This window comes from Oncorhynchus masou, chromosome 5, assembly GCF_036934945.1.
Source record: "Oncorhynchus masou masou isolate Uvic2021 chromosome 5, UVic_Omas_1.1, whole genome shotgun sequence".
NCBI classification, from domain to species: Eukaryota; Metazoa; Chordata; class Actinopteri; order Salmoniformes; family Salmonidae; genus Oncorhynchus; species Oncorhynchus masou.
The window spans coordinates 51,155,727-51,172,056 of NC_088216.1; the positions used below are offsets into that span (position 1 = coordinate 51,155,727).

Genomic DNA, 16,330 nt, shown 5'->3' on the forward strand with positions numbered 1-16,330 from the left:
AAAAGCAGGCATTGAATATCCCTTTGAGCAAGTTATTTATTACACTTTGGATGGTGTATCAAAACACCCAGTCACTACAAAGATCAGTAGTGGTGCGTGGGTAAAATCACTGAGGAAGCCAAGCCAGTAAAAAATCTATTTTACAACCTGTTGTGATAATTGTGTTGTTTTGTCATGGTCGTCCTCCTCTTCATCTGAAGAGGAGAGGCGAGAAGGATTGGAGGACCAAAATGCGGCATGATATGTGTTCATCATGAATTTTAATAAAGAAAACACTGAACACTGAAACACTATACAAAAACAATAAACAAAATAACGACCGTGAAGCTAATGAGAACGGTGCTGACACAAGCAATCAACATAGACAATCACCCACAAACAAACAGTGCAACCCAGGCGACCTAAGTATGATTCTCAATCAGAGACAACTAATGACACCTGCCTCTGATTGAGAACCATACTAGGCCGAAACATACAAATCCCCAAATCATAGAAAAACAAACATAGACTGTCCACCCCAACTCACGCCCTGACCATACTAAATAAATACAAAACAAAGGAAATAAAGGTCAGAACATGACATGTTTGCTCTGTAACCCATTTGTTTATATGGAATCCTGCTATACAACAAGGCCGTGACAACAAAAAGACAACAGTCACATAGTGACAGAAAAAAATCCATTACACATGGTGCATTCGGAAAGTATTCAGACCCCTTCACTTTTTCCACATTTTGTTACGTTACAGCCTTATTCTAAAATTTACTAAATGTTTTTTTTCCTCATCAATCTACACACATTACCCATAATGACAAAGCAAAACCAGAAATATTACATTTACATAAATATTCAGACCCTTTACTCAGTACTTTGTTGAAGCACCTTTGGTAGCGATTACAGCTTCGCGTATTCTTGAGTATGACGCTACAAGCTTAGCACACCTGTATTTGGGGAATTTCTCTAATTATTCTCTGCAGATCCTTTCAAGCTCTGTCAAGTTGGATTGGGAGCATCGCTGCACAGCTATATTCAACTCTCTCCAGAGATGTTTGATCAGGTTCAAGCCCAGGCTCTGGCTGGGCAACTCAGAGACTTGTCCTGAAGCCACTCCTGCATTGTCTTGGCTGTGTGCTTAGGGTCGTTGTCCTGTTGAAAGGTGAATCTTCGCACCAGTCGGAGGTCCTGAGCACTCTGGAGCAGGTTTTCATCAAGGATCCCTCTGTACTTTGCTTCGTTCATCACTCTCTCGATCCTGACTAGTCTCCCAGTCCCTGCCGCTGAAATACAGTGCCTTGCGAAAGTATTCGGCCCCCTTGAACTTTGCGACCTTTTGCCACATTTCAGGCTTCAAACATAAAGATATAAAACTGTATTTTTTGTGAAGAATCAACAACAAGTGGGACACAATCATGAAGTGGAACGACATTTATTGGATATTTCAAACTTTTTTAACAAATCAAAAACTGAATAATTGGGCGTGCAAAATTATTCAGCCCCTTTACTTTCAGTGCAGCAAACTCTCTCCAGAAGTTCAGTGAGGATCTCTGAATGATCCAATGTTGACCTAAATGACTAATGATGATAAATACAATCCACCTGTGTGTAATCAAGTCTCCGTATAAATGCACCTGCACTGTGATAGTCTCAGAGGTCTGTTAAAAGCGCAGAGAACATCATGAAGAACGAGGAACACACCAGGCAGGTCCGAGATACTGTTGTGAAAAAGTTTAAAGCTGGATTTGGATACAAAAATATTTCCCAAGCTTTAAACATCCCAAGGAGCACTGTGCAAGCGATAATATTGAAATGGAAGGAGTATCAGACCACTGCAAATCTACCAAGACCTGGCCGTCCCTCTAAACTTTCAGCTCATACAAGGAGAAGACTGATCAGAGATGCAGCCAATAGGCCCATGATCACTCTGGATGAACTGCAGAGATCTACAGCTGAGGTGGGAGACTATGTCCATAGGACAACAATCAGTCATATATTGCACAAATCTGGCCTTTATGGAAGAGTGGCAAGAAGAAAGCCATTTCTTAAAGATATCCATAAAAAGTGTCGTTTAAAGTTTGCCACAAGCCACCTGGGAGACACACCAAACATGTGGAAGAAGGTGCTCTGGTCAGATGAAACCAAAATTGAACTTTTTGGCAACAATGCAAAACGTTTCTAAAAACCTGTTTTCACTTTGTCATTATGGGGTATTTTGTGTAGATTGATTTTATTTATTTTTTATCCATTTTAGAATATGGCTGTAACATAACAAAATGTGGAAAAAAGTCAAGGGGTCTGAATACTTTCCGAATGCACTGTAGGTTTGTTCCATCACAAAACCGAAGAACAACATCTGTCTGGTGAAGTCCACAAAGCAAACATGGCATGTAACAAACAGTGCGAGCGTGTGTGAACAAATAAAAAAACATTTGGACTCACCCTACTTGTAGACTAGTTGAAAGCCAATGCCATCCCCCTCTCTTTCATGTTGGCAAAATGGTCTATGGCTCTGTCATACAGTTTGCTTTTAGTTTGTATTGTCATAGGCTACCTGCTAGCCTAACTTCCTTGCATGGGCAACAATGAACCAGCCAAATTAGCTAGCTAGTTATCTTGAGCCTAAAGGAGCTAGGCTACATCTAGGCTACATATTGAACTTCAATCGTATTTGACCAGTGGCACAACATATTTATTTATGCTTAGATCAGAATCACCATCATAATTATTGGTCTGTAAAGAGAATTAAGTCAAAACCGCAAGTCCAAATCCTCATCTCCATTCATGGCATAGAAAAGGGCCGATTTAGCAAGCTAGCTACTGCAGGACATCAACACAAACAGACCAGAAACTAAAATGGCATTTTGCTTTGGATGTGATTTGATTGGAGTGATGCCAAATCCAAACTGGCCTCCCTTGGGAGGCGTTTTGCTGCACCAGGACAGCCCACAGTTGAGCTCAGCTCAACGTTGATTGGCTAATTACATATATTTTTTATCAAGGGAGGCCAAATGCCTACTGGTATCAATCAATCAAATGCTACGACCGCAAGATTTCATAATCCAGAAAGCATCAGATACATGGGCTACACTTACTGAGACAGAGGGGCGCTGTTCCCCTCGCTCTGATGATTTCTCTGGTGAGATTCAACCACTTGCTAATTGACGGAAAATTCTGAAAAGATAGAGAGAGACTTTCCCATAAAGACTCACAGCTGTAATCGCTGCCAAAGGTGCTTCTATAATGTAAATGAGATATTTCTGTATTTCATTTTCAATACATTTGCAAAAATTTCTAAAAATATGTTTTAACTTTGTCAGTATCGGATATTGTGTGTAGATGGGTGAGATTTAAAAAAAATATTTAATCCATTTTGAATTCAGGACGTAACACAAAAAAATGTGGAATAAGTCAAACACAAGCAAAACAAACAACAAATGCATCCAACAAGTAGAGATGTAGTCTTTGCCCGTTAGGAATATGGGACCATATACAAAACCTTGGATGACTTTATTACACATGTAAGTGAATTTGTCCCAATACTTTTGGTCCCCTAAAATGTGATGACTATGTACAAAAAGTGCTGTAATTTCTAAATGGTTCACCTGATGTGGATGAAAATTCCCTCAAATTAAAGCTGACAGTCTACACTGTAACCTTAAAGTTAGTGTGTCATTTCAAAAGTGCTGGAGTACAGAACAACAAAACATTTGTCACTGTCCAAATACTTTTGGGGTGCCTTCAGAAACTATTCACACGCCTTCACTTTTTCCACATTTTGTTGTGTTACAAAGTGGGATTAAAATATATATATTTTTTTGTAATTGTTTTGTCAACGATCTACACAAGTCTTGCTGGGTAACTCTAAGAGCTTTGCACACCTGGATTGTAAAATATTTGCTCATTATTCTTTAAAACATTCTTCATGCTCTGTCAAGTTGGTTGTTGATCATTGCTAGATGACCATTTTCCATTCTTACCATAGATTTTCAAGCCGATTTAAGTAAATACTGTAACGAGGGCACTCAGGAACATTCAATGCCATCTTGGTAAGCAACTCAGTGTATATTTGGCGTTGTGTTTTAGGTAATTGTCCTGCTGAAAGGTGAATTTGTCTCCCAGTGTCTGGTGGAAAGCAGACTGAACCAACTTTTGCTCTAGGATTTTGTAGTTGCATAGCTCTATAACATGATGCAGCCACCACCATGCTTGAAAATATGAAGAGTGGCACTCAGTGATGTGCTGTGTTGGATTTGTCCCAAACATAAGACTTGGTATTCAGGACATAAAGTACATTTCTTTGTCACATTTTTTATTTTTTACATTAGTGCCTTACTGCAAATAGGATGCATTTTTTAAAATATATTTTATTCTGTACAGGCTTCCTTCTTTTCACTCTGTCATTTTGGTTAGTATTGTGGAGTAACTACAATGTTGTTGATCCAATCTCAGTTATCACCTATCACAGCCATTAAACTGTAACTGTTTTAAAATCACCATTGGCATCATGGTGAAATCCCTGAGCGGTTTCCTTCCTCTCCGGCAACTGAGTTAGGAAGGTTGTGTCACGGATCCCCCCGGTACTGCTGCTCATTCTGTTCACCAGTTCCGAAGGTCGACGTCACCGGCCATCGAGACTGACTGAACTGTGTTATTATGCACACCTGGTTCCAATTCCTCGCTTATTGTGTTTGTATAAATGTGCCCTTTGTTTCCCAATTGGGCTGTGGATTATTGTTCCCACGTCCGTTGGTCGTGTGAGTACCTATGTGTTGTCTCAGCCTGTGCTGCATGTTTTGTGTATTACGGGTCTTGTGTTGTTCTACGAGGTTTACCCTCGCTCTTTTGTTTGAGTACATCCCAGTGTTTTGTACACGTGTTTGTTTTTGGTGTATTAAAACCCAGATGATGTATTTCTGGGCCTGTCTCCAAATCCTTTACACCAGCGTGACAGGTTGCCTGTATCTTTGTAGTGACTGGGTGTATTGACACACCAACCAATGAATAACTGCAATGAATAACTGTGAAATGAATAATTGCAACATGCTCAAAGGGATATTCAACGTCTGCTTTTGAAATGTTTGCCCTTCTTTGCGAACCATTGGAAAACCTCCCTGGTCTTTGTGGTTGAATCTGTACTTGAAATTCACTGCTAGACTAAGGAAACTTACAGATAATTGTGTGTGTGGGGTACAGAGATGGGGTAGTCATTTAAAAATCATATTAAACACTATTATTGCACACAATAAGTCCACACAACTTATTTGACTTGTTAAGCACATTTTTACTCCTGAGCTTATTTAGTTTTGCCATAACAAAATGATTGAATACTTACTGACTTGAGACATTTTAGCTTTTCATTTTTTAAATTAATTTGTAAACGTTTCTAAAAAGACAATTCCCACTTGACATTATGGGGTATTGTGTGTATCTTAGTGACACAAAAGCTCAATTTAATCCATTTTAAATTCAGTCTGTAACAACAAAATGTGGAAAAAGTGAAGGGCGGTGAATTCTGTCTGAAGGCGCTGTATGTACAGTATGTTGTCTTCCACCTTAAGTCAATAATCATTTCCCTGATGTTGCTTTTTCCATATCCTGTGTTTGTCTATCTTTCCACTGTACCAGATCTGGCTGTAATAGATGACAGGACTAGTATGTCATCAGCTACAGGCTGCCTGGTGTTGTCATGGTTCATTAGCATCACTTTTGCAGTGTAAGGAATCTGGTGGAAACACCTCCTTCCTATGACCAGAGTGCAATCCGGACATCCTGAAATGGGGCTCTTGATGACCTTGAATGACCAAATATGAGGTGGAGAAATGTCTCTTAGTTAGCCATTATAGGCTGTGCCCTACACACGATCAACCACTGACCCCCCCCACCCCACACAGACACACACATATAAAGGATGATTTATTGAATGTACCCTTATCTTTGATAGTGATAGAACCTCAGTCAATGGTAATGCCCAACGTGCTTTGGGTGAAAAAGTTAACTTTTTAGTAAGCCTGTTTTATTCGCTGTTTGGAAAAAACATCTCTTTCACCTGTCATATTGTACAAAAGGGGGACTGAAATAGCCCAACCTGGTTCTTATATACTGTTAAGGACATATTGGACGAGGTGGTATGGGTACGGGCCGGAAGGCTAGGGGGTACAGATTGGAGAGGGATGTGCTGGATGAGCAGAGGCTGGAGGAGCTGGCTCAGAGAATGGACTACTCTGACACTCACCCTTCCCTGACCAAGCAGCTTAAAGAGTCCTTCAGGTAAGGCACAGATGGGGGTGTGTGTGTGCACGCACTAGTCTAAGGTGTGTGTGTGTGAGTTTCTTATTTATTGCAAATAGACGGGGTAAATATTTTATGGAAGGATTTAAGCAGTAGGCTTAGACCCACGTGAACCTAACTCTAGGTTCGGATCAAAATCAAATCAAATATTATTTAAAAGTAAAAGTGACTAGGTAAAAGTGACTAGGCAATCAAGATAGATAATAAACAGAGAAGCATCAGCGTGTGTGTAATTGTGAGTGTCTGTCTATATACATGTGTGTGAGCGTATGTGGCGCGTGTATGTGTGTGTTGGAGTGTCAGTGTAGTATGTGTGAGCGTGTGGGTAGTGAGTGTATGTGTGTGTTGGAGTGTCAGTGTAGTATGTGTGAGCGTGTGGGTAGTGAGTGTATGTGTGTGTTGGAGTGTCGGTGTAGTATGTGTGAGCGTGTGGGTAGTGAGTGTATGTGTGTGTTGGAGTGTCAGTGTAGTATGTGTGAGCGTGTGGGTAGTGAGTGTATGTGTGTGTTGGAGTGTCAGTGTAGTATGTGTGAGCGTGTGGGTAGTGAGTGTATGTGTGTGTTGGAGTGTCGGTGTAGTATGTGTGAGCGTGTGGGTAGTGAGTGTATGTGTGTGTTGGAGTGTCGGTGTAGTATGTGTGAGCGTGTGGGTAGTGAGTGTATGTGTGTGTTGGAGTGTCAGTGTAGTATGTGTGAGCGTGTGGGTAGTGAGTGTATGTGTGTGTTGGAGTGTCAGTGTAGTATGTGTGAGCGTGTGGGTAGTGAGTGTAGTGCAAGAGAGTCTCTTGCCGGTGCAAGAGAGTCGGTGCAAATTAAAACTGGATCAATGCAAATAGTCAGGCTGGTTCAGCAGTCTATTGGCTTGGGGTAGAAGCTGTTCAGGAGGCATTTGATCCCAGACTTGGCGCTCCAGCACCGATTGTCGTGCCGTTAGCAGAGAGAACAGTCTATGACTTGGGTGGCTGGAGCCTTTGACAATTTTTAGGGCCTTCTTCTGACATCGCCTGGTATAGAGGCAGGGAGCTCGGCCCCAGCGATGTACAGGGCCGTATGCACTACACTCTGTAGCGCTTTATGGTCAGATGCCAAGCAGTTGCCATACCAAGCGGTGACGCAGCCGATCAAGATGCTCTCAATGGTGCAGCTGTATAACTTTTTGAGGATCTGAGGGCCCATGTCAAATAATTTCAGCCTCCCGAGGGGGAAGAGGCATTGTCTTGCCCTCTTCACGACTGTGTTGGTGTGTTTGGACCATGATAGGTCCTTAGTGATATGGCCACCGAGGAACTTGAAGCTCTCAACCCGATCCACTATCCACCCCGGTTCAACCTTAACCCTAACCCCAACCCTAATTTAATGCACCCTATCCCTCTTCTGTCTGTCACCCCCCTGCCCCCCTTTTCAAGATGTACTGTACCCAGGCTGAAACATAGTGTGGTGGGCTGTCTGCCTGTACTCTACTGGCTGCCCCGCTACTCTATCTGGGACTATGGCATGCCGGACCTCATCTCTGGTATCAGTGTGGGCATCATGCACTTGCCACAAGGTACAGTAAGATCACAACCTGATGGGTTTGTCACAAAAACAAAATGATCCTCAATAACAACATGCATTTCAATGATCGTAATGTGAACAACCTGCACTTCATATACAGACCCAGTGGAAAATAGTAGTTGAATGATTTATTGGCTAGTGAGGCTGTTTAACTAGATTTCTCGATACTCTCTGCAGGTATGGCATATGCATTGCTGGCCTCCTTGCCCCCAGTGTTTGGGCTATACACATCCCTCTACCCTGCATTGGTCTACTTCTTCTTTGGGACGTCCAGACATATTTCCATAGGTAAGTGGACAGAAATATGTAATATGTGATCGGTTGATAAGGAATAGGGTTAACACTAGGGCTGTTACGGTGACCGTATTACCTGTGGTTGATAAGGAATAGGGTTAACACTAGGGCTGTTACGGTGACCGTATTACCAGTGGTTGATAAGGAATAGGGTTAACACTGGGGCTGTTACGGTGACCGTATTACCAGTGGTTGATAAGGAATAGGGTTAACACTAGGGCTGTTACGGTGACCGTATTACCAGTGGTTGATAAGGAATAGGGTTAACACTAGGGCTGTTACGGTGACCGTATTACCAGTGGTTGATAAGGAATAGGGTTAACACTAGGGCTGTTACGGTGACCGTATTACCAGTGGTTGATAAGGAATAGGGTTAACACTAGGGCTGTTATGGTGACCGTATTACCAGTGGTTGATAAGGAATAGGGTTAACACTAGGACTGTTACGGTGACCGTATTACCAGTGGTTGATAAGGAATAGGGTTAACACTAGGGCTGTTACGGTGACCGTATTACCAGTGGTTGATAAGGAATAGGGTTAACACTAGGGCTGTTACGGTGACCGTATTACCAGTGGTTGATAAGGGTTAAATAGGGTTAACACCAGTGGTTGATAAGGAATAGGGTTAACACTAGGGTGACCGTATTACCAGTGGTTGATAAGGAATAGGGTTAACACTAGGGCACGGTTACGGTGACACCGTATTACCAGTGGTTGATAAGGAATAGGGTTAACACTAGGGCTGTTACGGTGACCGTATTACCAGTGGTTGATAAGGAATAGGGTTAACACTAGGGCTGTTACGGTGAGTATTACCAGTGGTTGATAAGGAATAGGGTTAACACTAGGGCTGTTACGGTGACCGTATTACCAGTGGTTGATAAGGAATAGGGTTAACACTAGGGCTGTTACGGTGACCGTATTACCAGTGGTTGATAAGGAATAGGGTTAACACTAGGGCTGTTACGGGTATTACCAGTGGTTGATAAGGAATAGGGTTAACACTAGGGCTGTTATGGTGACAGTATTACCAGTGGTTGATAAGGAATAGGGTTAACACTAGGGCTGTTATGGTGACCGTATTACCAGTGGTTGATAAGGAATAGGGTTAACACTAGGGCTGTTACGGTGACCGTATTACCAGTGGTTGATAAGGAATAGGGTTAACACACTACGGTGGCTAGGGCTGTTACGGTTATTACCAGTGGTTGATTGACGGTGACAGTATTACCAGTGGTTGATAAGGAATAGGGTTAACACAGGGCTGTTAGTGGCAGTGGTTGATAAGGAATGTTTAGGGCTGTTATGGTGACCGTATTACCAGTGGTTGATAAGGAATAGGGTTAACACTAGGGCTGTTACGGTGACCGTATTACCAGTGGTTGATAAGGAATAGGGTTAACAACACTCCCAGTCAGTACAATTCTTTTTATCCATACAAATGTACATACACAGATGTCGTTATGTTGTGTTTGTCTGCAGGTACGTTTGCAGTGCTCAGTATCATGGTTGGAAGTGTGACAGAGAGGTTGGCTCCAGACAGGAACTTCCTGGTCATGCTGAATGGGACTAACCTGACTGAGGTGAACATCACTGCCAGGGACTCCTACAGGGTGCAGGTCGCTGCTGCTACCACCGTCCTAGGAGGACTCATCCAGGTCATCAAAAGAATAGAACAGTTAGCTGCTACTGGAAAAAACTATACAATACAACATAACACAAGACAACACAATGTACTAGACCATGCTTTAATCCAATGCAATCCAATACAACATGACACAAGACAACACAATGTACTAGACCATGCTTTAATCCAATGCAATCCAATACAACATGACACAAGACAATGCAATATGTTACACTGCACTTCAATCCAGTCAATACAATTCAAGAGCTATGACACATAGCACAAATCAGGGATTCGTAGCTAATTTATCCTTACTATGACTGACAGTAGGAATATGTTGTGTTCGAATGTTCATGCTTCCACTTGTAGGTGGTGCTGGGACTGGTGAAGTTTGGGTTTGTGGGTACCTACCTGTCGGAGCCACTGGTGCGAGCCTACACAACAGCAGCTGCTGCTCACGCTGTGGTTGCTGTGATCGCACAGCTCTTTGGGCTGTCCACCACACGCTTTAGTGGGCCCTTGTCACTGGTGTATGTGAGTACCATGTGTGTGTGTGTGTGTGAGACACTATAACTCAACTGACACTGTAACTCAACTGACACTGTAACTCAACTGACACTTCAACTCAACTGACACTTTAACTCAACTGACACTATAACTCAACTGACATTGTAACTCAACTGACACTTTAGCTCAACTGACACTATAACTAACTTAACTGACACTTTAACTCAACTGACACTTTAACTCAGCTGACACTTTAACTCAGCTGACACTTTAACTCAGCTGACACTTTAACTCAACTGACACTTTAACTCAGCTGACACTTTAACTTAACTCCAGCACAAAACCCTGAACGCATATGCTATTGGTGTAACTCTTGTCCACAGACCCTGGTGGAGGTGTGCTCCAAGCTACCTCAGACCCATCTCCCCACACTGGCGGTCAGTGGTGTATCCATGGTGTTTCTTATCGCAGCCAAGGAAATCAACTCTGCCATCAGCACCAGACTGCCTGTGCCCATCCCAGTGGAGCTCATCACGGTCAGTTACTATGATACTCTGTCCGCTGTCTCACCGTCTTGTTGATCTACATCCCCTGTCGCTCTGTCAGTCTCTTCCTTATGTTTCTCTACAAAAATGTATTCTTTCTTTTTTTACCTTGGGTGGTCAAAGATACATTTGAACTTCAAATATTTGACATTGGTTATATTCGTTTTGGGTAGGTTAGAGATTTCTTTCTTCTGTCTAGTCGAGTTTGTGTTGACAAGTTTTGGCTCCTGCATAGAAAAACAGAAATGTAGAACAATGGCCCTAGTCTGAAACACAAGAGCTGAGTCAACTATATGTGACCATTCCAATGTACTGTATTAGTGTCATACACAGCAGAAATAAGGGATTCATAACTAATGATTAGGCACACTACTGGCTTCTGATTCACCTAACCTACAGTATGTTCACTAAATGATTGACGTGATGTTTTCCTTGCAACATACCCATTATTTGTCCAGTTGTATTGAGAAGATTGTGACTAAGTTGAATTGGAAAGCATGTGTTTCTATTTCGATAAAGATTGTGACTAAGTTGAATTGGAAAGCATGTGTTTCTATTTCGATAAAGATTGTGACTAAGTTGAATTGGAAAGCATGTGTTTCTATTTCGATAAAGATTGTGGCAGCAACGGTGATATCGTCCTACACCCACCTAAACGGCAACTACACAATCTCAGTAGTGGGGGAAATTCCCAGCGGGTAAGTATTTAAAGTGTGTGTGTGTGTGTGTGTGTGTGTGTGTGGGGGGGGGGTGATAGAGAGACAGAGAAACATGTAATAATCATTAATACCTTGTTTGTCTGTCAAATTGTAATCCTTGTGAATTCATCTTGACCTCTTCTTGTTGACCGCTTCTCTTGCTGGTATGTTGTTAATTCTTGTTACCGACCCCTGCTGGTTCATGGTTGACACCTCTGGTACTACCCTGACCTAAATATCCTCTGCTTTATTCAGCCTGGCTGCCCCCAGGTTACCTGATGCTAGCCTGTTTAAAGAGGTGATGGGGGATGCGTTTGCCTTGGCTATTGTGGGCTACGCCATCTCCATCTCTCTTGGGAAGACGTTTGCACTAAAACATGGCTACAAGGTGGACAGCAACCAGGTGAGACAGTCCCTCTTATCACACATTGTTCCAACACCATCAAAGCAACGGAATCCCTCACAATCTACACAAGCTGTACCATCTTCCCATGAATTCACTTGATCTTGTCGCGCCTCATAGGCCACCGTAACTGAACCGGCTCTGCAATGCAGTCCAAACAAACCTCTGTCTGTTACACTCCCTATACACACACTCACCTCGTCCATCCTCTCCTATCGCCTTTTCACCTGTCTTTCTCCTCTCCATCCCCTTTCCCTGCTGTAGGAGCTGGTGGCGCTGGGTCTCAGTAATGCCGTGGGGGGATTCTTCCAGTGCTACGCCGTCTGCTCCTCCATGTCCCGTAGTCTCATCCAGGAGAGTACCGGAGGCAAGACACAGGTGGGAGGAACACTGCGGGACTCCTACTGTGCACCACATGCATGCCATAGGCGAAGGTCATGTAAAAGCAGCATGAATCTATGTTTTGTGACCAATGAAAGATGCATTGATATCCAATGTCTTTACTCCAGATGGCTGGAATGGCCTCTGCTGTGATTGTGTTGGTGACTGTGCTGAAGCTCGGGCCTCTGTTCCAGGAGCTGCCAAAGGTACGGCTCTACTTCAGCTATATACTGTATGTGTGTGTGGGAGGTTGTGATAGGAGACAGAATGCTGTTTGTATGTATTCGTTCTACATCGTTTACATGAGTTAGTCTATTGAAGTGTTTTTAAAGGGTGAAGTACGAGGTTTTCAAAGTGCACGTGCGTTCTATACTGGTTGTAGCCACTCTTTGGTTTGTGTGTGTTTCAGGCAGTGCTTGCAGCCATCGTCTTTGTGAACCTGAAGGGCATGTTCAAGCAGTACTATGACATCATCACTCTGTGGAGGAGCAGCAAAGTTGATCTGGTGAGAGGAGAAATGAACTTCCTGATACACATTACACACGTCTTCTCTGGTTGTGAATGGTCGATATAGTTGAATATAATTGAAAAACACAGTGATGCTTTGTTTGCAGGGTATCTACATAGGGGGCGTCATCACACGTTCATAACCCATACATAACCCATACATAACCCATACATAACCCATTCATAAGTAGTACGTACACGTAAGAATGTCCCTGTTCCCAGGTGGTGTGGCTGGTGACCTGGGTATCCACACTGCTGTTCAACCTGGACATGGGCCTTGGTGCCTCCATCACCTTCGCTGTGCTCACTGTTATCTTCAGGACCCAGCTGTAAGACTGCTCTTCCACTTCTTCAACACTGCATAGTTTTCATGTGGCTGTGTGTTTTTACAAACAAATCAAAAAGCTCAGCATCAACAGGTGCCAGGTGGCAATTCATTCTTGGCACTTTTAAACAGGTCTTTCTGGCCAAAGTCAGTGATTGATTAAAAAAGTGGAAGCCAAAAACCAACATTTGATAAAGAATTCAGAACAACAAAAAAACTGCATCGATTTAATAGTTACACAGCAGCTCTGACTGAGAACTGGAGTGCTCTGGTGGTGAGCCAACCCCGCTGTCCTCTCTTTCAGCCCGAAGTACTCAGTTCTGGGACACGTTCCAGGGACAGAGCTCTACTTGGACATGGAGACCCACAGAGAGGTGAGACACCAGAGAATAGAATCATTCTATTTCTATGGGTGAGAGAGCAGACCTTGGGAGGCAGCAGGAAGGGAGGTAAGGGTGGCCCAGTCAGTGGGTAACCATAACCTTGTCGTTTGTTTGTTTGTGTGTGTGGCAGGTGAGAGAGGTCCCTGGCATCACTATCTTCCACTCCTCTGCCACCGTGTACTTCGCCAACGCTGACCTCTACCTGGAGGCTCTAAAAGGAAAGGTGCCCTTTTCCATACAACTCTGACAGTGACACTCATTTGCACTTCATGTGATACTCATTTGCACCTCATGCTCTACAGGGTGTTCGAAAGCGTTCCCCATTCAAAGGCACTTACATTTTTTTGTCTTGCCAATTCACCCTCTGAATGGCACACATACACGATCCATGTCTCCAGGGGCGCAACTTTGGTTTTAGAAGTGAGGGGGACATAATATATATATAGATATTATCCAGTCGGATAAACACTCCAAACAGCCTACCCGACCGCTCAGAGGAGTCCGCATGCTCCTAAAGCACACTGTTGACAAGTTTTGTTCCACATTCCAATGATAAAACTGGGAGGACAAAAATGCAATTTCAGAATATGGGGGGGGCGGCATGTCCCCAGTGAAAGTTGCTTCCCTGCATGTCTCAATTGTCTCAAGGCTTAAAAATCCTCCTTTAACCTTTCTCCTCCATTTCATCTACACTGATTGAAGTGGATTTAACAAGTGCCATCAATAACGGGTCATAGCCTTCACCTGGATTCACCTGGTCAGTCCAAGTCATGGAAATAGCAGGTGTTCTTCATGTTTTGTATACTCAGTGTTCAGGGAATAGGGGGCCATTTGAGACGCAGGCCTTGCGTTTCGTGACTGCAGGCCTATATTTGGGGCATGTGTTGGACGTGACGATAACAGATGGAGTGTCTGTGTCTTAGAGCGGGCTGGATATCAGCAAGATGATCATCTACAAGAGAAGACAGGAGGCCAAGCAGAGACGCAGAGACAAGAGAACTGAGAGGAGAGCCAGGAGGGAGGCCAAGAGACAGGTGAGACACTGTCGAACCGCCATTCATATACATTTGAATAACAAATTCCAAACTACTCAGGAATCCTTCTGTACATGCATAAACTTGGACAGTATAAATCTATGTCATATCTCAACTAATCTATGCATTATTTAGATGACAGACAGCCACGGTGCTGCTCTTTCTCTATGTCTTCATAAGGCGGGTTTTTACAAATGTGTTGTAAACTAACTGTGTGTGTGTGGACTGTGCAGAAGCATGCTCTGAGAGCGGCAGAGCAGAAGACCGGGGTCTTCTCCGTGGAGGAGGCGGCGGGGCAATGGAAGGAACCGGGGGGCGGAGATGGAGACAGGGGGGAATCACTGGGAGACGACCAACGAGGTTGGTGCGGCCGCGAGAACGGCACCGTGTTCGTCATGCCAACAACGCCCCGCACGCCCGATGACCAATGCAGCTGGGAGTACCTGAAGGGCAGTAAAGACCCAGACTGTGCCACCCTGGGGGCAGTGTCGGAACTGCAAGACGGGGACACCACCACTCTGGGGTCCAGTAGTGAGGATACCCTGAGCCGGGAACTGGATAAGGTCTCACTGGGATCGCTGGGCAAGTGGACCTGGGACATCCACTCCATCATCCTAGACCTCTCCACGGCTAACTTCATCGACACCGTGGCCATCAAGACCATGAGAAACGTGAGTGGGTGATGATGACGGCATGGAAATGATGACATACGAGAGATGGCCTTGTATTGAGAGAAGAAAATCAGGAATGTAGGAGCCCTCAATGAAAGAAAAATATTAGGATGACAACGGTTTGGTAGGTGGAGATAAAGAGTTTAGGATGTTAAAAGCGGAAAAGTACAGAAGTTCTTATCCTCCTGTCCCGTTTTGACAGATATTCCACGACTTTGGTGAGATTGATGTTACTGTCTACATGGCTGGGTGTCAGAGTAAGTAACCCCACTATCTTTAGCTAATATATGAATAGCTCATTAGTTTGAATAGGATGCGTAAATAACTGTTACTTGTTCTATCCAGTGTCTGTGGTGGAGCAGTTAGAGCTGGGAGGGTTCTTCTCGGAGTCCATCACTAAAGGACGTCTGTTTGCTACTGTCCATGATGCTGTGCTGCACTGCCTTGGCCACCAGGGAACATCAACGCCCAGCTATGAGTATTCTCTGGTGAGAGACGTGCACGTCTACAGTTCAATAGAAGATGCAATATGGAAGACTGTATACTGCTTTGAACAAATGAACCATGTCTGTAAATGTCATTGCAGGAGATGCAGTGCAGCACCAAACTCTGAGGACCCTTACTGAAGTCTGACGTCTCTGTATATTCTATTTTATGGGGCGGGCCCCTATCCTTTTGAAAAGTGACTTTCAATTGGGAATATAGTATACAGGTATATACTGAGTGTGTATATATATATATATATGGTAACTATAATGCCTTCAAAAAATGAAAGGTACACTAAACCCCAACATAGGGTCGCAAAACTACTGATAATTTAACAAAGTTTACGAAATGTTTGGTAATTTTGGTATTTAACAGGTAATCTCATTTATATTTCCATAACTTTTATAAAATGTACACATATGACCTAAAAAAAATAATCTTTATATGTATTCATATTGTCTACAGGTTTCTAGTGGATAGACCATATGATTCAAGAGAAAACAGCCCAATTAATGAAAAAAAGCATCTAATCAACAATGAAATAATTTTCTATTAACTTCGCAACTCTTCCAACTTTTGAATTTTTTCACAACTGCCAAGTTTTGCCCCAAAACACATATTGACAAGAGTA

At 43.3% G+C, this 16,330-nt stretch overlaps 1 protein-coding gene across 1 annotated transcript; it reads left to right on the forward strand.

The window, feature by feature from the left end:
* Positions 1–6,123: 6,123 nt before the first annotated feature.
* Positions 6,124–15,826, forward strand: slc26a6l1 (solute carrier family 26 member 6, like 1). The gene is made up of 19 exons (XM_064965913.1): positions 6,124–6,263; positions 7,690–7,829; positions 8,015–8,125; positions 9,615–9,790; positions 10,129–10,293; positions 10,650–10,802; positions 11,427–11,509; positions 11,765–11,912; positions 12,177–12,290; positions 12,422–12,499; positions 12,703–12,798; positions 13,023–13,129; positions 13,430–13,499; positions 13,639–13,731; positions 14,432–14,542; positions 14,776–15,213; positions 15,416–15,470; positions 15,559–15,701; positions 15,800–15,826. Exons 1-19 carry the CDS (start codon positions 6,124–6,126, stop codon positions 15,824–15,826), a joined length of 2,448 nt encoding a protein of 815 aa, XP_064821985.1.
* Positions 15,827–16,330: the final 504 nt, after the last annotated feature.